This window comes from Carex rostrata, chromosome 30 (genome assembly GCF_964058835.1).
Source record: "Carex rostrata chromosome 30, lpCarRost1.2, whole genome shotgun sequence".
Lineage (NCBI taxonomy): Eukaryota > Viridiplantae > Streptophyta > Magnoliopsida > Poales > Cyperaceae > Carex > Carex rostrata.
Window position 1 is genome coordinate 4,008,478 of NC_135947.1, and position 24,321 is coordinate 4,032,798.

General features: G+C 34.0%; 2 protein-coding genes across 2 annotated transcripts; one reads left to right on the top strand and one right to left on the bottom strand.

Annotated features, from left to right (window-relative positions):
* Positions 1 to 370: 370 nt before the first annotated feature.
* Positions 371 to 3,264, top strand: LOC144546800 (uncharacterized). The gene is made up of 9 exons (XM_078295358.1): positions 371 to 774; positions 1,309 to 1,351; positions 1,433 to 1,524; positions 1,615 to 1,663; positions 1,807 to 1,877; positions 2,167 to 2,280; positions 2,356 to 2,444; positions 2,887 to 2,932; positions 3,028 to 3,264. The coding sequence occupies exons 1-9, from the start codon at positions 553 to 555 to the stop codon at positions 3,079 to 3,081; spliced, it is 780 nt and encodes a 259-aa protein (XP_078151484.1). The 5' UTR covers positions 371 to 552; the 3' UTR covers positions 3,082 to 3,264.
* Positions 3,265 to 3,369: 105 nt separating this feature from the next.
* Positions 3,370 to 7,082, bottom strand: LOC144546799 (Radical SAM superfamily protein). Its single transcript, XM_078295357.1, has 9 exons — positions 6,908 to 7,082; positions 6,779 to 6,834; positions 6,189 to 6,291; positions 5,443 to 5,543; positions 5,011 to 5,141; positions 4,651 to 4,759; positions 4,335 to 4,526; positions 4,071 to 4,207; positions 3,370 to 3,832 (listed from the first exon to the last, which is right to left on the bottom strand). Exons 1-9 carry the CDS (start codon positions 7,041 to 7,043, stop codon positions 3,553 to 3,555), a joined length of 1,245 nt encoding a protein of 414 aa, XP_078151483.1. The 5' UTR covers positions 7,044 to 7,082; the 3' UTR covers positions 3,370 to 3,552.
* Between the last annotated feature and the right edge of the window lie 17,239 nt (positions 7,083 to 24,321).

The window sequence follows — 24,321 nt, forward strand, 5'->3', positions numbered from 1 at the left end:
ATTTGCGATGGCTGCCACAGGAATTCTGCCATTCTAAGCACGAGTCGCTCTTCTGATTCAAGGACGAAAGATATTTTGGGACTTGTATAATTACTTAATTAATTAATTAATTAATTACAAGGAGACCTTGACTGCTTGACTGATGTTTCTACGGATGATTCTGGGACCAGTATTACGTCGGATCAATTTGACTAGAAATAAAGAGACTGGAGATATGGTGTATCGTCAGAATTGTGACTAGAAATTTAGTAGCTTTCAGTTCATTCCTTTAATAATATATCCTCAACAAAAACGAATGTCCCACAATTGACTCAAAGTCGTCTTTTATTAATTTATCCCCTTTCCTAGAACCAACGAAGCAACTTTCCTAGTCACCAAATCCATTTAAAACTCTTTCTTCAAACCTACCTTGTGTTGTCAGGCTCATTGTAACCTCTATTTTTTTGTTCTCCTTGTTATTTTTGTATTTTTCTATCATTTTCAGTCTCTTTATAATTCCCAAAAAAATTACACTAAAACCAAACCACCTCCCTCCATCCCATATCTCTGCTCATGGAAAATGATAGTTCCTATCCGCAATCGAGTAACAGCGATGGTGAGACCGATGATGGGTCCGAATCATTCGACAGGCGGCAGCTCATAGGAGCCGAGATTGAGAGCACAGAGCTGTTGCCGGAGGTGGAAAGCCTATGCATCACGGGTGAAGCACGTCCGGGCCATACCATCCAAGCAACAGGTTTCAGTTTGAATGGAACAGTTCGTTGTGATTTTGCGGTATGCAATCTAAAACTAATCTTCCAATTGTAAATTTACAAATTTCATATTCTTAATTAGCACATTTAATGGGTAAAGATATTGACAGATTAGTTTTTGCTTCTTACAGCCCACGGGTCATATAAAGTGCTGTTTTGATTTTATTGTTCATGCGCTGCACGAAGTAACAATTTCTCTGTAAATATCCTTACCCATTTAACTAGTGTGGTTTAAAACTGGGCGAATGATGGAAACTTAGTTGAAAACTTGAAATTGAGATCAGATGGTGTTAAGTCAAACTTCATACCATGGAAATCAACTTGTAATTCAGCTGCTTAAACTTTTTAAGTTTGTAGAGAAGACCATTTATTTTTGGTTTCCAATATTATTGTTTTTAAGCCTGGGCCCACCTGTAAGTAATTCTCTATGCACTATATATGTCGCAGTTGTCGAAGCTATTTGTATTAATTGTGGATAATTTTAAAAATGAAGTTATTCTACAAGTTAAAACAGTGTATTATAATTACTGTATATTCTCTTAATTGTTATGATCAGTGGTTGAGGTTCTACGATAGCGGGAGACAAAGCTATATTCCTGGTAATTGTTCTCATTTGATTTAATTGTGCCTTCTTTTAAATTGCAACAAAACATTACAAATTAACACTGACATTCTGACAGGAGAGAAAAAGCCAGAGCATCTTGTAACAGCAGATGATGTTGATTCGTACCTTGCGGTTGAAGTTATTCCAATTGGGAAAGAAGAGCAGATGGTACGGTTATTTTTTCTTCTCCTTTTATGTTATTTTTACTTAGTTTTGTTATTTATTTTGCATTCTTTATTTTTTTTTCTTAAAATGTAGGGTGACCTTGTGAGGATATTTGCAAATGAACACAAAAAAATTACTTGCGGTAATTTTCTTAGACAATTTGACTTGTGATTATTGTAATGTAAACTTTTTTATGATAGAAATAGGAGCTACTTGGCCAATTTGATGTTCCCAACTCACTCAGAGAGAGGGATAATCTCATCTGTAATAATAACTTAATTTCAGGCAATGAAATGCAAGATGCAGTAGAACAAAACTTCTTCAACGGTCATGCATCATTTGATGCCTACTTCGTGGTAACAAATCTCTATTTCTTTTTAATGTGGCTATGGTTTTCATACTTGTAGGTAACATAGAAATTAATAAGCATTAAATGCAGTATTAACAAAAGGAACCATTATGGAATCTATATATTTACAAAAAGATGTAAATCATTTTTCACCAATCCACAATTATTTATTCTGATGAAAATAAATTGATATTCAATCAGGGTCACATGCATGTCACTCTATATTTTTTTTCCTAGATGTTTCTTCGTAGCATTTGTGAAATTAATGTTTATTTTATCTCATTGTTTATTTACAGGGCTATTATGATGATCGTCAGAAAGTTAAATTGGAACTTACAAAAGATAAATATATCATTAAAGATGAAAAATTGCATCCCATTGTCAACATGAAATTTCTTCCTCACATGACGGTAGGCTTAATATATCATTTATTTTTCTTTCATTTTTTGTTGTCAACTAACATGCAAATTAATTCACTTTTCTAGATAACTATTCCCGCGGAGAGCCCGACTGGAATTGAAATTCACAACAGCGAAGTATCTGAGTCTCTTAAACTAAAAACAGAGAACAGCACGTAAGGATGAACACATTTCTTTCATACAAATCACCACTTTTTAGTTTTCACAGTTTTCATGAGAGATTTAAACTGTCCCATCTGCATTTGGCTAGTTTTAATATGACCTAACTTTTTTGTATTGATTTTTTAAAATAAATATAAGGTCAACTTTTTAATTTTAAATATTCACAAAATATTCAAACGGAATTTTAAACATATGACCTATCACTTAGTATTTGTATGTGCTAAGAACCAACTTTTAGTCTAGTAATTAAGACTATTTTTTGTATATAAGACTATTTTTTGTATAAGAGATCGTAGGTTGTTATCTGAATGGAAAATTATTGTAAATATTAATATATAATAGACGACATACCAAAGAGTCCATCGAGAGATCAATCCCAATACCAGATTGCCTGTGAAAACAAATGTGCAAACTAATTTTCTGGTAAATTGGCAGGCTAAGGGATCTAATAGTGCTAACCATGAGATCATTTCTTCTAAGGGTATGTATTTTACTGCTCTTTTACCAACGCCAATTTAATGAAATGACTGCATGAAATTATTTTTCTATGATTTTCATTTTAACTTTCTTTTGCAGGCAACAGAGAAGTCGCAGAAAAAGAAACAAAGGAAAAGATGTTTTTTCTTCTAAAATATTGTAATTTAGAAACAAATACATGTATATTAGAAAATCAAGAACAAAATTGGAACTTATTGCCATGTATAATTGTCACACTCATTAGACAAAACCATCGTAGCATATAGTGTGTCTGCTGTCATTATTGTATTTGTGACTACATGTAAATGCCATCATTCAATCAGGACCCTCTAATTTCAATCTGGTTTGGGTGTGCACTCTTGTTTGCCCAATCCAACCATCCATTTTTAATAATACAGCTCATGTACTTGCATAGAAATCCATACCAGTACTGTAGCAGTATACATATAATAATTTTATTACTCAGATGAATTTATACCAGTGTGCATATGGTAACTTAATCTATGACTCATGACCTTCATCATAAGATAAATAATAATACCATGTTTGCCCATTCTCTTAAAAGTGATGGCTAACTAATGTAATAATGCTAGAAGTAAAAAAAAATCAGATTAAAGTGAGGCACTATAACAAAGCCAATTGAAATTGCTGGGGAATGCGTAGCAAGGGAACCCGGGAATCACCAGGCTCCCCAAGTTGCCCGCAGGCTGCCATCTGGTCATCGCCTCGGCTGAGTCGCAATAACACAACACAGCCAGCCTCTAACAGAACATTCCGGAACTCTATCATTTTCTCTATTGGTGTTGGCTTGAACTGAGATCCCTCATGTGGGTTGAAAGATATCAGGTTTATTTTACATGGAATCCCTTGAACCAGTCGTATTAGCCTCTCGGCATCATCTATGCTGTACAATTATTTCAACAAGGAAGATTTTTATCTTCAGTGCTAAACATTTATTTTGGTTTGATCTTTAGTTTTACTGACAAGATAAAATAGGAAAGAAATCCTAAGCATATGACCAAGTGTAAAAAGAGCATTTGGACAAGGGGTCAAGTTCAAAAAACCTGAGGCATATAATAGGACTCCTAGGTAAATTCAATGTCCAATGAACATTATAAATATAAGTAAAAGGAAGAAAGAACCTGTCATTTACTCCAGCGAGCATTACATATTCAAATAAGACTTTGTACTTGTGTTTAAATCGCAACTCTTCTCTGAGGGTCTCTAGAAGAACACTAAGGTTGTACTTTCTATTTATCGGCATGATCCAGTTTCTGACCTACATAACGAATTTTGTTGAACTAAATGATAAAAAATGATAAAAAATGATAAAAAAAATATATATGGTGTTAAAACCATAAGACAAACAAAGGGGTAATTAATATATAGTAATGTACAATAATCACCTCATCAGTTGTGGCATTGAGACTGACAGCAAGTGCACAGTTGGATTCCTGAAGGAACCGTTTCAGCTGAGGCACAAGCCCACTAGTAGAGACACAAACTTTGCGGGGACTGAAATGGAGACCTTTATCATCCACCATTATAGCCGCAGCTTTTATTACATTGTCAATATTGTGTAAAGGTTCCCCCATTCCCTGTAGAGAACATATAACAGGAAGGAAAAAGCAAAGGAAAGACCAAAAATTAAACAAATACAGAGAAGTTTATTAATATTGTTGTTTTTGTATCAATCAATATTGAGACCTTTTCAGTGCTTACCATGAAAACAACATTTGTGATAGAACCAAACTCACTGGTGAATAATTTGCGTGCAAGTACAGCCTGTTCAACTATCTCAGCTGTTGACAAATGCTTTCTCAGTCCCATCCTATCAGAAAATTAAAAAAAAAATGGCCACTGAGAACCCTTATAACTTTAATAAAAGGGAATGGCATTTTCAGGTACCATATATTAAAGGCTAACTAACAACTTATGTGGAAACTTGTTCCCTCCAACCAAAAAAAAATGATGACAGCATGTTTAATATCTTCAAAAGACAGGTGGGGCTCGTTTTTAATATCTAGATTATCAGCAACCTGAAATGGACAAAAACAGATAATAAATAAGAAAAAAAGGTACCTTCCAGTGTAACAAAATTGACAATTCATGGCACATCCAACTTGACTTGACACACAGACAGTCGTACGGCCCCTGTCACAGGGGATCACAACTGTCTCAATCACTGCACCATCTTCCAAAGATAAGAGGATCTGTAATATCCTGCGTATTTTGAATTAGTCAGAATATTCTAGTTATGTAAAGCACGTATATACTTTATAAAATTTCAGATTCTCAGGTAATAGATATTCGATAGCATGTACAAGGACTGAATTGTTATATCTGCACGTAATTATTTTTTCAGCGCACTACCTATTTGAACCAACACCTATTTTTAGCAATCAATTAAACTATACTACTGATTATTTGAGTGAGAGGGGGTGCGGGACGGGCGGGGGGGAGAGTATTACGGAGTAAAAAGATCAACATAAGGTTTCAAGGTTCTAGGCACACCTTTCTTGTCCCGTCTGATGCAGTCAGAATATCTTTCACTGTTACTGCTTCTTTCAGATCAGCATTTTCATGTATCATCTTTCTGAAGTCTTTGTTCAAACCTAAAACAGCAAAAGATCAATGAAACAGGACTCTGGTACAATATCTCACTAAAAGAGTACTGATAATGAATCAACCAGATAAGTGATAATTTAACTCCATCTCAACTGAATTTTAACTTCAATATTTCTGGAATTTCTAATTGACATAACAATTTTGGTCTGGATCAATACAACATATTTTTTTTAAATTTGAAGCTAACAAATTTCTAATACTGTTCTTTGTAATGGTCAGTTGTAAATCACTCCTCGCACCCTTGTATAAATACACCTGAAACCAGATTTATCCACCTTAGTGCATCATAGTGCAAGCAACTTTATATTGTTTCTCCTTCATTTAATAAAGCTAAAATCATGCAAGGTGTATATAATGTTGATTTCTGAGCTTATACTTAATAAGTTCAATTAAAGTGGACTTCAATTAGTCAATACAGAAAGGTCTGAGGCAGCTTAGTTATCCGTTTTTTATTATCATAACATTTGTTACATTAAGAGTCATTTGCAAATAACTCCAAATGTTTGGGCATAGCTGCAATTAAAATATCAATATTTATAGAAAATGTATATGTGCTAAATCATGCAATCGACAAGATTGAAAACAGAAAGTTTGCCTAAAACTTAAAAATATAGTCAATAAAAGGAAATTACCTTCCAACTCATCATGAGAGAGGGCCCACATGTTGTTCCCATACAGACACTTCCAAAGCATCATGGCCTGGCCTGACCTAAACCCATGCGACTGAACCCATTTCTGTCACAAAAAAATGTAGACAAGATATGTTACCCACGAAAGGCTAATCTACGTCCTTGTAAATTGTACAGCCATTTTTGCACTTGCAACATCAAAATTCAATATTTGTGTGCTCAACTTCACATTTACATTGGTACGCCAGGTTAAGTATGAAGTTGCAGTGTTTGACGACCAATTTGACCAGAAAAAAACAGATTCCTCCTTAATTTAACTGCATTATATGTATTTGGTTTCTCTTTGGGCTTGCTTGGTTTTTAATTACAATTGAGGTTAAGGAGACTGAATGCTGCTAAATTGAGAAGAATTGAAGCCTGATTGGGGCTGAACTACACAGTCAAGTACTATGATTAAGGTTAAATTAATTGAATTGGAGATTAAATTCACAATTAATAGCTCAATTTGATTCACTAAAGAAATTTCCAAAAAGAAAATTAAGAAAAAAAAATTAAAGATAAAATAGGTAGCATTTTGTTGAGAAAGAACTTACTTCTACCTCAGAGAACTCCATTTCCTTCAACATTACCTTGGAGACAGCAGAAATACCTGAAAATCAGATAAATAAAACTCATCAGCAAAAGCCAAAGATATACTCAATCTCGGTATATCAGAAACTAACCCGAAGCCGAGGACCGGAGCGAACGGCGGCGCAAGGCGGAGAAGGACCGTCGGAGGAAAGACAAACTAGGGTTGGAGGAAGGGAGAGAGAGGGAGGTGAGAGAGAAGGCGCCGCTTCTCATCAGAGAAATCGCCATCGGGGAGTGCTCCACCAGCGACTTCGTTTCGTTCCTGCGTCCCTGATAATTTGGTCTAAAAGGTAGGGCATGTTTTCCTTTTTGGACCGTCCGATCTATAACGGACGGATCAGAATAGCATAATAAATCCAGAGTGGCGTCGTGGATCGATCCGTTGCATGCGATTTTGGATGGACGGTTAATAGGAATGGAGGCGGAATTCATATCAGTAACACAAGTATATCTATTTAGATCCGCGCACGGATATTAAAGGGCTCATTCCCACCTCGGGCCAGATTGGGCCAGATGTTGATCGGATGTTGATCGGACGGTCCGGATCTAATAGAAATATTCTGTTATTTCTAAGTATATGGACTCCATCCGATGGACATCCAATCAAATTAAATCCGATGGCTGACCCAATCGTTCGATTCGCATCAAAATTTGTATGAACAATTTCAATTTTGAAAATTGTATTGCCTGTCTTATATATTTGAAGGGTTTTATGCTATGTTATCCCGATATTTTATATATAGTTCCGTATCGAATACGATACGTATTGTATTGCCATATCAATATTCGTTTTTGTATCGTTCGATACTCATATCGATGTATTTCTTATCATAGCCGATACGATATTCATACCCGTACTTATACAATTTGGGTCGAGTGAGGCTATGGTACTTTGCAATGTGCGGATCGTTCCGTACATTGGATTCATATCTCCGCTTTTAAAGTCCAAATAGTTGATCCGAACCGCTCAACATTATTATCATATGAAAATATACTTGGAGTAAATCTTCTATTTTTTTTAATCTTTTTTACCATTTTTTGAGACAATTAGAAAATCAATTTATCTAAAAATTATGGACCATCTGAAAATAGTGATATTCTACCTACCAAAAAGAATAGTAAAAAAATTCCAAAAGTATAAAATTTGATCTTTAAATATATTTTCATATAATTATAATATTGAACGGTTCGGATTAACTATTTAAATTTTAGAGACAAAGATATGCACGAAACGATTCGCGTATTATAAAATACCATAGCCTCACTCATTTAGATTTTATGACATTTTATGGAGTAGAACTAGGGTGTTATTAAGTTCACTAAGTTTCTTGGTGAACTCAAGTCTAAAATCCATCGAATCTGCTTCAAATGATGAATCCGAACCGTTGAAACCTGTCTACCTTACAATTGATGTGTTTACATGTGAAAATTTTAAACATTTGAATTAATTTAGTATAAAGTCAAGTAGTCAAAATTAGAAGGTTAATAAATTAATTTTAATGCATTCATTTTTTAAATGTTTTTTTACCACTTGACTCTATGCAAAATTAATTTCAAAATTTAAAAAATTTCTATATAGGCGCATCACTCGTAAGATAGACGGGTTTCAACATTTCAAATTCATTATTTAAAGCCAATTCGAAGAGTTTTAGACTTGAGTTCACTAAAAAGTTTGATAAACTTAAGAACTCTTTTTTATGTCTTACTGAAAATATAGAATTTACGGACAACGGAGGGAACTTCTCTGACGGTATTCCGTTGGGATTTGTGAACAGTCAACAAAAAAAAAGCCCATCTTGCTCCGACGTCAACAGAATACCAAGCCCTAGTAATTGCAAACTGACTAAAGCCATCGTCAGAAAATCAATGTCATTAAATCAATTATCAAATTACTAATATAAGAATTTTAAATAATAAAGCTGAATAGTTTAGTGCTTTGCGCATATCATAAACCACGTGCACACAAAAAAAGTTGCACTATTTCAACTTCACTATATGCATGAAGAGCTAACAAAATTAAAAATACCAAAATTTATCGATATTTTTTCATATGTTGATAATTAACGAATGAATTCCAAAATTTTATAATTTATACATTCATGTAATCGAGATTACATGAATCCAAAATTTATATTTGTCATGAATTAAAAACTTTGCAACATTCGACATAAAAAAAATATATTTGACATTAGATTTTTCCTTTATTTGGCCAAATTTGTCAGTGCTACCTACAAGTTAAGGTTGCAAACGGGACCTGTACTTTTAAAATTACATCAATATCTGCATTTAATTTAGCACATAGGGTACAACTATGCATATGAGACGTGTTTAGATTCAAAACCAAATTCTTACCTAAATATATACTTGACGATCGAATATGAATTCAGAACAGATAATTTAACATATACTACTAACAAATTGGCAAGTATAACATGTTGTTCTAGCAATAATCTTCTTCGTCTATTTGACTAATTTGTAAAACATATAACTATTAAATTTTACGATTTCTTTTATTTTAGAATTATGTAGATTAAAGCCGAATTGGAATTGCAATGTAGAATGCTTGAACTAAAGAAATCATGAAGATAATTATCAAGAATTTAATTTGTAATATTTTAAAGTTGGTAAAGTGTTTTTGATGTTGTTTCAACAGGATAAAAACGTTGGTAACGTTTGTAAAACGTTATAACGATTATATCTTAAGAAAACGCTGTAAAACAACTCGATCAAAGTCAAAGAAATCAAAAATGTTGCTGTAACGTTTTAAAAAGTTATAACGTTTGTGGAAAAAGCTGTAACGTTTTAAAACGTTGGTAACGTTTTAATTAATTTCCAAACTTCAGAAATTCCTAATTTTGATCAAGTTTTTACAGTGCAAAACGTTACATAACATTTTACAATCGTTGGCAACGTTTTACTGAGCTCACAGAAAATTGAAAACCCAAAATCGTATTTTGAACTAAAACGTTGTAACGATTTAACAAACGTCTGTAACGTTTTAAGTCAAATTGCTCTTTCTGGAGCTGTCTCTATAAATAGAGCTGTGGGGTCTCTTCCCCACTTGAACTCAGCCGCCCCAAATTTCAAAAAGCCAGATCTCTGTGAGCTTGAGTTCCTCCAGTGTTGTGAGAGCTTAAAACTTCAATATCCCTTAAACAACCTCAAATCCACTTCACTAATCTTGAGTTAGATTAGGTTAGAGTGAGCTTTTGAGTGTTTCTCTTGCGAACATTGATTTAGAGACTTCGTTCTCTTCTTGAGTTGTCTGTGTGACTTCCCTTGGTTGTAAGGGCTCATTGGTTCACAAGTTGTAAACATTTCTCATTGGGTATAGAAAGGCGCACCTAGAAGAGGTTGTGACGCTCCGGAGACGTAGGCCTTTGTTTTGCCAAACTCCGTTATCATCCCGCGTGTCAAATTTCTCTAAACTTATCTATTTAATTTTAATCACATTTATTTTCAGTTTTTGAGAAATTAACGGTGCATTTAAGAATAACATAATAGAAAAAAAAAAAAAGCAATTTAGAATAATAGGAAAAAAAAGTTATAATTTTGAATAATTTATAATAGACATGCATATAATATTGATAGCTGAAATATAATATATATATATATATATACAGAGAGAGAGAGAGTGTGTGTTGGGCTACGGTGCTATGTATATTTAGTGCCATCTGTGTTACACTTAGGGGCACCTCTAATTGCTCAAAAACTGAAATTAAATTGCAATTGAAAGTAAAGAGATGAGTTTAGAGAAATTTGACACGCGGGGTGATAACGGAGTTCGGCAAAACAAAGGCCTACGTCTCCGGGGCTTCGTAACCTTGTGAGGTGCGCCTTCCTATTACCCAATACGAAAGGATTACAACTTGTGAACCGTTGAGCCCTTACACACCAAGCGGGAAGTCAAACGGCCAACTCAAAGAGATGAGAACAAGGTCTCGATTGTCTAGGAACACAAGAGAAACACTCAATAGATCACTCTAACCTAATCTATAACAAGATTAGTGAAGTAGGTTTGAGGTTGCTTAAGGGATTTTGAAGTTTTAAGCTCTCACAACAATGGAGTATGCTAAGCTCTCAGAAAATCGCTTTTAGAATAATTAGGGTCGGCTGAGATGATTTGAAAGTGATCCCTTCAGTCTATTTATAGTGGCAGCTCAAAAATGAGCTGTTTGACATAAAACGTTACCAACGTTTTATAAAACGTTACCAACGTTTTATTCAAATGCGATTTAGGGTTTTAATTCTCTGACAGCTTAGTAAAACGTTACTTAACGTTTTATAAACGTTACAACGTTTCTAGTTTGTACTGAACAGCTGTACTTCAGTTGTTCTGTATCTGTTAAACGTTACAACGTTTGTCAACCGTTATGACGTTTGTAAAACGTCACAACGGTTGTATAACGTTATAACTTGATTCTTCTTTTGATAATTTTGAAGCTTCTAATCATTATAAAACGTTACCAACGTTTTGAAAACGTTCATAACGTTTTATCTCAATTTAATCAACCTCATACATACTTTACCAAGCTTTTGATTTTACAATTAGTATTCTTGATAAAAGTCTTCGTGATTTCTTCAGTCCAAGCTTATTATATCGCAGTTCTTACTCTTCTTGGACCTATAAGTTCTCAAAATAGAAGAAATCGTAAAATTCAATAATTGTATATTTTTGCAAATTAGTCAAATAGACGTAAAAGATTATTGTACGAACAACAATCTGGTGCTATGTGTTTTTTAACCGTATGATTAACTTCAAGATTCGTGCCAGCTGATCCATTTTAACAGAGACAAACAGAGAACGGATATGTTGAACTCCTCAATCCCCTCGCCCCTTTCACGCCTCACTCCAGGCACTCTGTCGCGCTGTAATCCCCTTGGCCTCTCTCTCTCTCTCACCCCACCCCTCTCCCCAGTCACTATCTCTTGCAGATCGTGGCCATTGAACTCGTCACCCTCCAATGGCTATGTTGAACCTAACTAAACCCTCGATTGTTCTCCTTTTTTTCTGTTGATCTGAAGAAGAAGAATGGACTGCAATTAGTCACGTAGGCAAGAGAGGAGAAATAGTAATTTGAGAGTAGAGAGAACTTGAATTGCACAAAGACTAGAGATGAATTGAATTTCAAATGTTGACTGGAGAGAGAGGGAGGCAATAGGGAGAAGAATTGAATTGCTCTATCTTAACCCAAACGGACGAGCAGACCGCTTCGTTAGAAATTTCCATTTGTCTCTGTTAATATCATGAGCGCCTCAATCTGGCACGGATCTTGAAGTTAATCATAATGTTAAAAAACGCATAGCATCAGATGACACTAAATATGCATAGCACCGTAGCCCAATTCTATATATATATAGTGAGAGAGATAGGCTAATAAATAATCGATTGTTCTTAGCCTTCCGTGCAACCAAGTTGTTTTCCAATTTTTAAAGTCCAAATGATCGATCCAAACCGTTAGATGTGATCTCCATATTAAAATGTGCTAGAAGACCAAATTTTATATTTTTTGGAATTTGTTTACTATTTATTAAGCCACTTTGAAAATCGCAGATCCAACGGTGGCTTAACCAAACAGTAAAATCAGAAGCTACCGTTGGATCAGCGATTTTCAAAGTGGCTTAATAAATAGCAAAAAAATTCCAAAAAATATAAAATTTGGTCTCCTAGCACATTTTAATATGAAGATCACAAATAACGGTTTGGATTGATCATTTGGACTTTAAAAATCAGAAAACGACTTGGTTGCACGAGAGGCTAGAAACAATCGACTGTATATTAACATATCTCTCTCTCTCTATATATATATATATATATATATAGAGAGAGAGAGAGAGTAAGGCTTGGGTGCTATGGATAGCATAAGGCTATCCATGCTATGGCTTCAAAAACTTATCATATTAACTTCAAACTTCGATTTAACTAGTTTAGTAAATTAGTTATATAATGAACTTGTAGAATACCAATTTTTACTATTTTTGAAATTTTTTTACTATTTTTTATGATCTATGAAATATGACAAAAAATAGCCTAAAATATTGACAATTTATGACATTTTTATCATCTTTCATAAACCATAAAAAAAATTTTTAAAAAAGTAAAAATTGATATTCTACAAGTTTCTTATATAACCAATTTATTGTGCTACTTAAATCGAAATTTGAAGTTTATACAATAGGTTTTTGAGACCGTAGCACATATGACCTTATGATATCCATAGTACCCGAAGCCTTACTCACACACACACACACACACACAGAGTACGGCTAATGTAATAACGTTATAATTGTTGGTCTCAAAGACACCTAGAAGGAGGTGAATATGACATTTTTAAATTTTAATCAAAGTTTTAAAGTTCGAGTGTGTCCTAAAGTTATTCTTGGCGAAAACTTAGAATAACTTTGTCCTAAACTAAAAGTATGAAAGAAATAAAGTAAATAGTAGAGTTTAGATACACTTGACACAAGAGTTGTTTACGAAGTTCGACACTAACGCCTATGTCTCCGGGGCCCGCGACCTTTGAGATGGCGCGTCTTTCTTTACCCAATGAGAAAGGATTACAAAGTGGAACTGGTGAGCCCTTACAATATTCTGGAAAGTCACATGGCCCAAACAAAGAGTAGTAAAGGCTCAAGGAAGACAATCTGATTCACGAGGACTCAAGAATTGCTGGGTGAGCACAAAGGCTCGAAGTAGTAAATGGTTTGATCATGCAGGATCACCCTAGGAGTTGTGTAATTGATTAATAAGCTTGAGATTGATTGTGAGCATTGAAGTTTAAGGACACAAGCAACAATGGCTTTCTTTAGATCTGTAAATACGAAATATTGAAGTTAGGGGCGACTAGAGTATGAATCCAAACCTTGGTATAGCTTCTATTTATAGAGAGCTGTCAAAAATGAAGTAAGTGATCCTGACCGTTGCAACAGTAGGGTAGTTCGAACAGGTTTGGATGCAACGGTCAAGGACCGTTGTAACGGTCTCCACAACAGAAGTCTCTGTCTCAACTTTCGGCTGGAGCCGCTTGATTTTGATTTAATGCGACACAGTCATTTCTGCGACTTGATTTATTCTGTTGCAACGGTTCCTGGACCGTTGCAACGATAGGCCTCACTTAGTTCGGTCTCAAGCTTATTTTACCAATTTTACAGATTAATTGTCCTTAATTTTGAGTTATGCTTTTTCTATCCATAATCCTATGCTTCATGACCACATCCTTGATGCTATATTGCAATTCATTGATTCATCCTCGATGTGTATTAATTGTATCTCCAATTGTCATGAACCTGCATATGTCTCAAGAAGGAAAACTGTAAAATGCAATTATGTATGTTTTGCAAATCCAGTCAAACGAGTAAGTCGAGGGCTCCAAAAGCCAACAATAATTTCTGCCTAAGTTATAACAAGTCATTTATTGCGATTTTAAGTATAAATAGTCGATCTGAACCGCTCAACATGATCTCCATATTATAATATGTCTGGAGATCAAATTTTATATTTTTTGAAATTTATTATTATTTTTTTAGATAGGTACAAAATCAATGTTTCGAATGGTTCAGAATTATCTAAAAATAGTGATTTTGTACTCATCTAAAAAAATAATAAACAAATCCAAAAAAAAAGAGTTGGTTTTGAAGCACATTTTAATATGGAGATCATGTTAAACGGTTCGGATTGACTGTTCGGACTTTGAAATTGCAAAAACTGGCTTGTTCTAATTTAGGTTGACATTATAACGTTATGACATCAGCCATAATATATATACAGGGAAAGGGGTTCCAATACCTCATGTTTTTCATACCTCATATTGTATATCTTTGTTTTCAAAGTCCAAACTGTCGATCCAAATCGCTTAATATGATATCCATACTAAAATATGCTTGGGGATGAAATTTTATAATTTTTGCAAATTTTTTACTATTTTTTAAGATAGGTACAAAATCACTGTATCTGGACCGTTCAAAAAGAGTGATTTTTTGCCTATCTAAAAAATAGTAAAATAATTATAAAATTTCATCACTAAGCATATTTTAGTATGGATATCATATTGACTGGTTCGGGTTGACATATTGGACTTTGAAAACAAAGATACAAAATATGATGAGATATGAAAGACACGAGGTATTGGAACTCTCATATATATATATATATATATAGAGAGAGAGAGAGAGAGAGAGATGGGCTATGGTGCATTGCAATGTATGGAGGGGTTTGTGCATTGGACCATAAATCTAAAATTCAAAATCCAAATGGTCGATCCAAACTGTTCATCTTGTTCTCCATATTAATATGTGCTTGGAGACCAAATTTTACATTTTTTCTGAATTTGTTTACTATTTATTAAGTATTTTACAAAATTGTTGAATCAACGGTGGCTGCTGATTTTACTATTTTGTTAAGCCACCGTTGGATCAACAATTTTGTAAAATACTTAATAAATAGTAAAAAAAATCAGAAAAATATAAAATTTGGTCTCCAAGCACATATTAATATGGAGAACAAAATGAACGGTTTGGATCGGCCATTTGGATTTTGAATTTTAGATTTATGGTCCAATGTACAAACCCCTCCATGCATTGCAATGCACCATAGCCCATCTCTCTCTCTCTCTCTCTCTCTCTATATATATATATATGAGGAGGGTTCAAATGCCTCCACCTGCCTCCATTTTTTAAAACATTAATAAACTCAAAATTTAAAACTTAAAAGTTAAAATAAAATCGTTAGATGTGATCTATGTTATTTTCTTTATGTGCTCATAAAAAATTATGACATTTCAATTTTGTTTTTATATCAATCAATAAGTTCAAAAATCAACGTCTAGAAATGATCCACATTAGTAAGTTTTTAACAAGCTCTTGATGACAACCCAAATAAAATTGAAATGTCATAATTTTTTACACGTGCATAAATAAAATGATGTAGATCATATCCAAAGGTTTTATTTTGACTTTTAAATTTTAAATGTTGAATTATTAAAGTTTTAAAAAATGGAGGCATGGTGGAGGCACAAAAAATGGAGGCATTTGAACCCTCCTCTATATATATATAGAGAGAGAGAGTGACTAATGTGCATTCGAATGTATACGGGCCGAAATACATACGGTCCAAATTTGACTTTTCAAAATCCAAACGGTCGATCTGAACCGTTAATCTTGTTCTCCATATTAATATGTGCTTGTGATAGGCGTAAATTATATACATATTCGATCTGATTTTTATAATGAAATAACATCAAATATCTTGTATTTTGAATATAAAGTGAATAGAATACACCTAGGATCAAGTTACTGCTTTTGTTTGGTTTTAATTTGCAGAAAATGAAGAAAACCGAAGAAAAATGCTCAGTGCGGACGCACGGTTTACGATACGGCCGTACTAAGTGCTTAGATGGATTTCTGGATGCGCGCCAATTTTAAAAAGGTATAATAAGCTGTTCGTCAAAATCCGTGCGGACGCACGGATATCGATACGAATGAAATCTGGACGCACAGGAAAAAAACCGAGCCCAGTGCGGGTGGCCTGGCCGCACTGTAGCAGAACGCATAACTGGAGCCTGATCTTAAAATAGCCATAACTTTTGACTCGTAACTCCGATTTAGACTTGCGACCACTTTTTGGAAAGCTAGGAAGAAGATCTACAGTATGAGAAACTAAAAAAAGAAATTTGGAGTTAGTCGAATGCACTAAACTCGCAGAAAGCTAAAATTACATGTTTTCAACACGGTTTCTATTTTTGGCGCATCATGGACACGTTTTTACAGTCAAAATTGGACAAAGCATCCTGGAAAACAATCCAAATATAGCACCCACTAACTCCACTTCCTAGTCTCTTAATTGGGCATAACCCTTGGCTATAAAAGAGGGAGTTCATTCTCATTCAAGGCATCTCTTCGCAAAGATAAAAAATCATCCATTATCTCATTCTCTTTCTCCACACACACAATACTTAACGATAAATTCTGAAGTAAGGAAAACTTTCAAGCAAGGAGAAGAAGGGTTTCCTGAGCAAGAAGTCGGCAAGATTGAGGGCTTTGATCAAATAAAGGGTGTAATCATTTCTTTATTTCATTTCTTCTTATTTTGCCAACTTTTTGTAATGGATCTCTCCATGAGAGAGTAGATCTCTCTCTAAGGGTATAAGTCAATGCATGAACTTGTTTAATTGTATCTTATTCGGTTATTTATTTTTGTTATGATTGTTTTATGGGATTTGATGTTAATTTCTGTGATTTATCATTTGTATTAATTACATAGTTTAGTACTTGAAATCGAAGTAGTCCCGCTTTGGTATCTCTTTGTTATACAAAGGATCCAAAGAAGTTAGGATTTGAGGAGAGTACCAAATTATTAATGCAAATACCCTAGGTTTGGATTAGGATCTAACCAATTTGTAATCTAAGCCAGAACTACAGAAATTAAGGTTAGGAATTTGGTGAAGGACCTAACCGTGAAGCCAAACCCTAATTAGGACATCTCAAATCGAATCAGGTATTGGTATGAAGGACTTAATCGTGAAATATCAATATTTGAGGAGAGGAGAGAGTAACAAGAGCATATGGTCTAGGTAGCTAGGATGAAGGACTTAATCGTGAAGTTCGAATTACTTGGACACGTTATTAATTCACGAAAGTGACCCTTAATAACATATTAGGTTAGAAACCTCATTAAATCATACATGAACTTAAACAAATACCGAATAGATAGAGTTAGCAAGGAATTGTAGACCAAATGCCCCTAGATCTTCTCAAACTAGAAAGCAAATCAATCTTTATTTCCTCAATTTACTTTTATTGTTTTAAAATCTCTCTCTCGGGTATTGAACCCAAGACTAGGAATTGTTAGAACAAACCCCCCATTTACTTTTATTGCACTTTACTTTATTTTATTTTCTGAAATTTATTACTAAAGTTTAAGCATAGTAATTAAACACACTCCCTGTGGATCGATACCCGATAATATACTACACGATAGGATTGTATACTTGCAATCTGAACCGAAAGTGTATTTAGGGTTAAAAGGTGCATCTTATTGTATTGAAGCTTTTTACCATACCCTTTGGACGTATCAGCTTGGAGACCAAATTTTACATTTTTCTGAATTTTTTTATTATTTATTAAGTATTTTACAAAATTATTGATCCAACGGTGGCTTAACAAAACAGTAAAATCATGAGCCACCGTTGGATCAACAATTTTGTAAAATACTTAATAAATAGTAAAAAAATTCAGAAAAATGTAAAATTTGGTCTCCAAGAACATATTAATATGGAGAACAAGATAAATGGTTTGGATCATATATATATATATATATATATATATATATATATATAGAGAGAGAGAGAGAGAGAAAGATAGGCTAATGTGTTTTCGGTAGCATATGGGCCGAAATACACACAGTCCAAATTTGAAATTTCATAATTCAAAAAGTCGATCTGAACCATTCATCTTGTTCTCCATATTAATATGTGCTTGGAGACCAAATTTTATGTTTTTCTGAATTTTTTTACTATTTATTAAGCCACTTGGAAAATTGCTGATCCAACGGTGGCTTAACAAAACAGTAAAACCGTTGGATTAGCAATTTTCAAAGTGGCTTAATAAATAGTAAAAAAATTTAGAAAAATATAAAATTTGGTCTCCAAGCACATATTAATATGGAGAACGAGATGAACGGTTCAGATCGACTTTTTAGATTTTAAAATTTTAAATTTTGACCGTGTGTATGTCAGCCAATATGCTACCGAAAGCACATTAGCCTATATATATATATATATATATATATATATATATATATATATATATATATATATATATATATAATTAAAAGGTACAAGAGTGTCGCAACAAAATGCTAAAAGAAGTTGGGATTTCACATACACGATATAAAAACTTAGACCATATCTTTTTGATAGATTTAGTTAGTATTTCAACTTAATAATTTTCTGTATCAATACATGTATGAACGTGAAATTCACGGATAATATATTTTGTTTACATGTTAAGTAGAATAGCTCAGCAAGTTGCTAAGGGGCGAATTTACATGTATGGTGGAGTTGCGAAGCCACCCTATGATTTTAAAATTAGTAATTATGTATATAAAAATTTAGTTGAATTTTTTGAACCTTTATATATTCTAGTCCCCTCATAAATTAACAAAAATGTATTAGTAGTTTAGTGATTTGTGCTCTAGTTGGTATGTGTTCGCTTACAAAAGTATGCTACAAAGTTTCAGGGACGTACCAGTTTAAACCTTGAATTTACTCTCGTCTAAGATTGCAAGTGCACAACCCTATCTGTATAGTATAATAAGGTATCGATCCTCAGGGACGGTATAATTCGACTCTAAATTCTTACTAATCCGAGTTAGGTACTAGAAGTGTGAAAAGTTGGGTTTGGTTTGTTTATATTTCCTAATTTCGAGTGACAATTCAATTAACAGTAAATGAAAGCAATTAAAGGTTTTGGTTTTGAACAATGATAAAAGGCGTTCCCAGGGTCTCAGGTTTCATCCCAAACTTTGTCTTCTCTGGACCTATCATGCGACTCGCATCATCTCTGATGCGGGTCGCTTGGCCCTCGAGCTGAGCTGACATGTGTTCGTATCTAAGTTGATTTCTTATGCGAGGCTTCAACCTGTAGCTCTCACCTACTGGTATCTAACCTAAATTGATTGTCTGGTTTGCTAGAAGTATCCACAACCTTTCGATAATGGAAAGTTCACCTCTAGGCTACTATTGATCATAAATCTATTTCAAATACTAAATCTCAATTGCAAGAAACATCAAGGCCAAATTACTAGAAGAGATGACATCTAACAGTAGACAATCAAGAATCAATCAAGCAATCAAAATCAAGCAATCAATGAATACTCAAACAAAGAATCACACAAGTTCAAACTTAGATCAAAACAACATGCAACTCAAAGACAAAGTTTAGAGACTACATCCTAACCCTAGGAACTAAAGTTCTACTCAAACATGGTAAAAGAAAGCATAAAAGAGGGGAGAAGAGAAGAGAAGAGATCATGATGAAGCTCGAAGATCCAAGGTGGATTGGAGAGGATCTTGCAATCTTCTCTTCTTCTCCAAGCGATCTCCAATCTCTCTCTTCTTTCTTGATCAACACTCCAATTCTTGAGGTTTTGAATCTTCAAATTCGGAACCCCCTCCCTGGTAGCAGGGGTGGTCTATTTATAGACATTTCAAAACAAGTACTTCAATTCTGGGCCTTAATTGGGCCTTTGTTGTCTGCTCTGGAAGCTCGCGATGCGACCCTCATTAGGTCTGATGCTACCCGCATCGACTCTGATGAGGGTCGCGTCAGATGTGATGAGGGTCGCGTCAGATGTGATGAGGGTCGCATCAGATGTCTCAGAATTCAGTAACTTCCCTGATTTCGCCCGTTTTCTGCAAAATAAGAATGAAATCGCAGCAGTACCACATTCTATGGATATTCAATGTAAAATACGCGATTTGGTGGTTTAAAACGCAGATTTTGGTACAAGAATTGGTCGGAACAATAGATCAAATATGGAGATATCAGTATGTACAAAGTCAAGGCCTCATGGGTTATTACATTTTATAAGGCCTCCCTCTTCCTCAAATTTTCTAGTTCTGCTCCTGAAGTTGCTATGACTTGACACTATGGCAGCATTAACAATGTGTTGTACAATCAGTTAATAATATTATTAACTATGCAATAGTTACAGTATTAGTCCTCACAGAGGTATCTTAATTTATTGAAACATTAACAAAACGTTAGTACGATATGTTTTTATAATGTTATTAACTATATATGTGATAGTTACTTATAATGTTAATCTTAACACAAGTATCTTATTTAATTGAAGCATTCACAATGTCAGTACAGTCTGTTTTAATATTTTTAACTGTGCCGTACTACTAACAATGTTAGACTAATAAAAATATCTTAATTTATATCTTAATTTATTGAAGCATTAACGGTGTTAGAAATAACTATATAATAGTTACAATGTCGGTGTTATCAGAATTGTTTTAATTTATTGAAGGTTCTTTAATGCAATGCATCGGAGTATCAATTGGGGTCCGGATCCTCGAAAGTAACTCAACAAGATCGTCCGATTCGAATCCGTCGTTCGAGATTGCTTCGCAATTCGAATTCATCTCTCGAGATGTGTACGTTCCACTTTAAATAGATTATCATGGATTTGAATCGAACGGTCCCAATTTAAAATTCAAATATTGAGTTACTTCACTAGATCTGAACTCGTATCCATTGGTGGTCACTTGATTGTAGTTTTCAAAAACTTTCCTCATTTCTACTGAAATGATCTGAATTAATTATAATGACATGCAATTATAAGAATTTGACTCAACTGAACCTTATATTTTAGTACATAATTAACTTTTTTTTAATTAGTTAGTCATATTAATCCAACTTTATTCCCAAAATCCGATTTTTTTATTATTTTAACGCAACTCAATTCCCAAAATCCGAAAAAAAAAAGATAAAAACAAAGTTTGACTGGACTTGAAGAACTCTCCATTATAGATTCAAAAAATTAAATTTATTTGACTTAGCTGAATTGTTTTGTTGTTCGTCATATATTTACCATACCATTAAAAAAAATTAAGAAGTATTCAATTTGCCCAATGTTTTAAATTCGGCCGCATGTACGTATACAGTCTGTTGTTGTGCTCGAAATATTATGCAATCACATATATATGAATATGAATATGTGATCGCATATATGGTCATGTAGACACATAATGCTACATGCATGCTGTTACATATGTGCGGACTTAAATATGCAGACCACATATGCGATTATGGGGATACACAATACTAACATGCGAACACATCTACATTGGGCATTAACTTATTGGCTTGCCATGATTCATGACAATAAAATTTGAGCATGGATATTGACAGCTCATTTTAAAATTTCACATATATAAGTCCGCATTAAAATTAGCATATACAATCACATACTTCATATGCAGTATGCAGTGATTTTCCGCATGTATGAACAAATACATTTTAAAGAGGAGGGTTCCACTGCACCAATATTTTGTAGTCCAAAAATACTCCAAAATTTCAGCACTCAGATTGGCGCTAGGATCCGTGCGGATCAGATCGTAAAAACTCGCCTCCAGTTCGCTATCCCTCCCTAGTTTGCCTCCAGTTCCTCTTTCTCTTTCGCTCTCCCCACTCCTTCGACAGAACCGCTCCTTCTCAGCCGACCCTCCTTCGCCTCCCTCTTGATGTCGCACACAATCTCTTCTCAACCCCTTTCATCGCCCTCTTCTTCCCACCTTCTCTGTCAATCCCGACCTAGTGCCACCTGATGAAGTTCTACATTCCGAAGAAGAGAGCTAGAAGCGAATTTTGAAGCCTCCCCTGGCGAACGAGAAATTAGGAAGGTTTCTCTTTCCGGACCCCTTCTCCCTTCTGATTTAGGTCTTTACATGCATTTTCTTTGGTAATTTTCTTTCAGTTTTTGTTGAATTTTTTTTCTGACAAATTGAGGTCCCGTAAAAAGATAGAAGACTGGAAAAGAAAGAAGATTCTCAAGGAGAAGGAGAAAATACGACAAACTAAGGTACCACGAGCAAAATGAGAGATTGCTTGGTTGAACAGTTAAATGAGCTTGAAAGAAGAACAACACTAGGATTAACGCTAGAACGATATAGAGAAGGCATAAAAGAAGGTTGAGAAATGATGTAATTGGTGCTATGCCTTCGGTACAAATTTTGTACTAGCTGCAAACATGGTACTGGTACAGTATCGGTTTTGGTGTCAAGTAACTGGTTTGTTCTTTATGTGGTGGGACTGGTAATTAAAAAGGTGTTGCTAGTAATTTTTTTATTTTTTGTTCTGTAGAACATCACTTTTTCCATGTTTTCTTCATAGATGTGAAACTAATGTTATTTTTAAGATCTGTGATTAGTCATGCATGCAGGCACATGAATTTCGCTAGTGATTGTTTCAAGCCTTCTAGTTTTGTCTTCATTGATTAATCAAGTGTGATTGATTTATTATTTAATAGTACATATAATTTTCTCATTATCTGATATTTGATTTTTTGTAAAGGTTGTAAATACTTCAGGTAAAATGTTGGGTTACATTTTGTAAAGCCAGATGCAAAGATTTATTTTGTAAATTGTGACAGTTCATGTTATAAACATATTAACTAATTTGCAAGCCAATTTTGTAAAGATGTTATTTGAGAGCTCATGACTTGTTATTGAAAGGTTTATTACTTGTGTTACCTGATATTACTTGAAATTTTATGACTTAAGTTTGCTTGAAAGTGATAAATTTACCACTTAAAGCTAATTATGAGGTTCAAAGTTGCAGTTGCATATATCAGTAATATCACGAGCATACAGAATATACCAGACAGGAGATAGCTAAGATCTTCAAGCACAAGTTTCATTGTTTTAGAAAATTGAAGTCCTAGCATATTTTTACATCACAAAATAAGTCAACAACAATCAGTTTGTACTAACTAATGGCATAAAGCGATATGTCAAGTTGTAATCAATAACTAATCCCAAATACCCTCAGCCTAATAATCTTGCACTTGTATTGACTACACAATAACATCAAAAAGAAAGAAAAATGAGCAAATATCGGATGTATGGTTCACGGTAAATTACAGAAGCAAATTAATTATAACGAAAAATCTCAAATATCAAATATACAAGTAAATTGATTGGATAATATTTAAATTAAAATGATCTCAGTTGAACTTGCATAACTTGTATAATGGTCAACTGTAAATTAGAACTAATTTGAACATAACTTCTACAAATTTGAACTAATTTGATCAGAACTATTAAACTTTTGAGTACAATAGAAGGATCCCAAATATGACCAAGTAATAGCTTTCCCCTATAACTCTTTAAGATTTTGAACTGCTCGAGGCACTCCTCATTTCGCTATAGCTGCATGGACAAACAAAAAGAAGTTAGTTTATTTATCAATGCTAATAAGTTGCCATGCATCCCCAAGATTAGATTCATGCAATATAATTTCTTTTCAACAAGCATTACAAATTTAATAGATATCTAACCTGACTAATGAGGTGCCAGACTAGCTTAAGCACAACTTTTGCTTGTACTAAAAATCACATAGTATGTTTTGCAGTTTTCCCCCACAATATTTTTACCTTTTAGACCCACATTTGAAGTCACAGCGTCATACCATAATCATACAACACAAGTATAGCTAACATATTGGAAGATAAGTACTTAAAAGTTAGAGAATTAAAGAGCAAGCAAGATACTTGACGCCAAAACTGGTACTGTACCAGTACCATGTTTCACAGCTGGTACTAATCAGACGCCAAAACTAGTACTCTTTGCAGTTTGTTAGGAAATAATTCAACAAAAACTCAAAAACATGAACAAAAAAATTGCTTGTAAATACCTAAATCTGAGAAGATAAGGGGTCTGGAGAGAGAAGCCATGTTAATTTCTCGAATGTCGGGGGAGGTTTCGAAGTGTGCCTCCAGCTC

Bases quoted from the DNA above. Each gene is read 5' to 3' on its own strand.
- LOC144546800 (XM_078295358.1), top strand. From the start codon at position 553: ATGGAAAATGATAGTTCCTATCCGCAATCGAGTAACAGCGATGGTGAG. The intron at 1,352-1,432 runs GTAATTGTTCTC...ACATTCTGACAG, and splicing joins GAGACAAAGCTATATTCCTG to GAGAGAAAAAGCCAGAGCAT. The intron at 2,445-2,886 runs GTAAGGATGAAC...GTAAATTGGCAG, and splicing joins CTAAAAACAGAGAACAGCAC to GCTAAGGGATCTAATAGTGC.
- LOC144546799 (XM_078295357.1), bottom strand. From the start codon at position 7,043: ATGGCGATTTCTCTGATGAGAAGCGGCGCCTTCTCTCTCACCTCCCTC. The intron at 4,760-5,010 runs GTACCTTTTTTT...ATTTTCTGATAG, and splicing joins CAATTTTGTTACACTGGAAG to GATGGGACTGAGAAAGCATT. The intron at 4,527-4,650 runs GTAAGCACTGAA...TGTTCTCTACAG, and splicing joins TCACAAATGTTGTTTTCATG to GGAATGGGGGAACCTTTACA.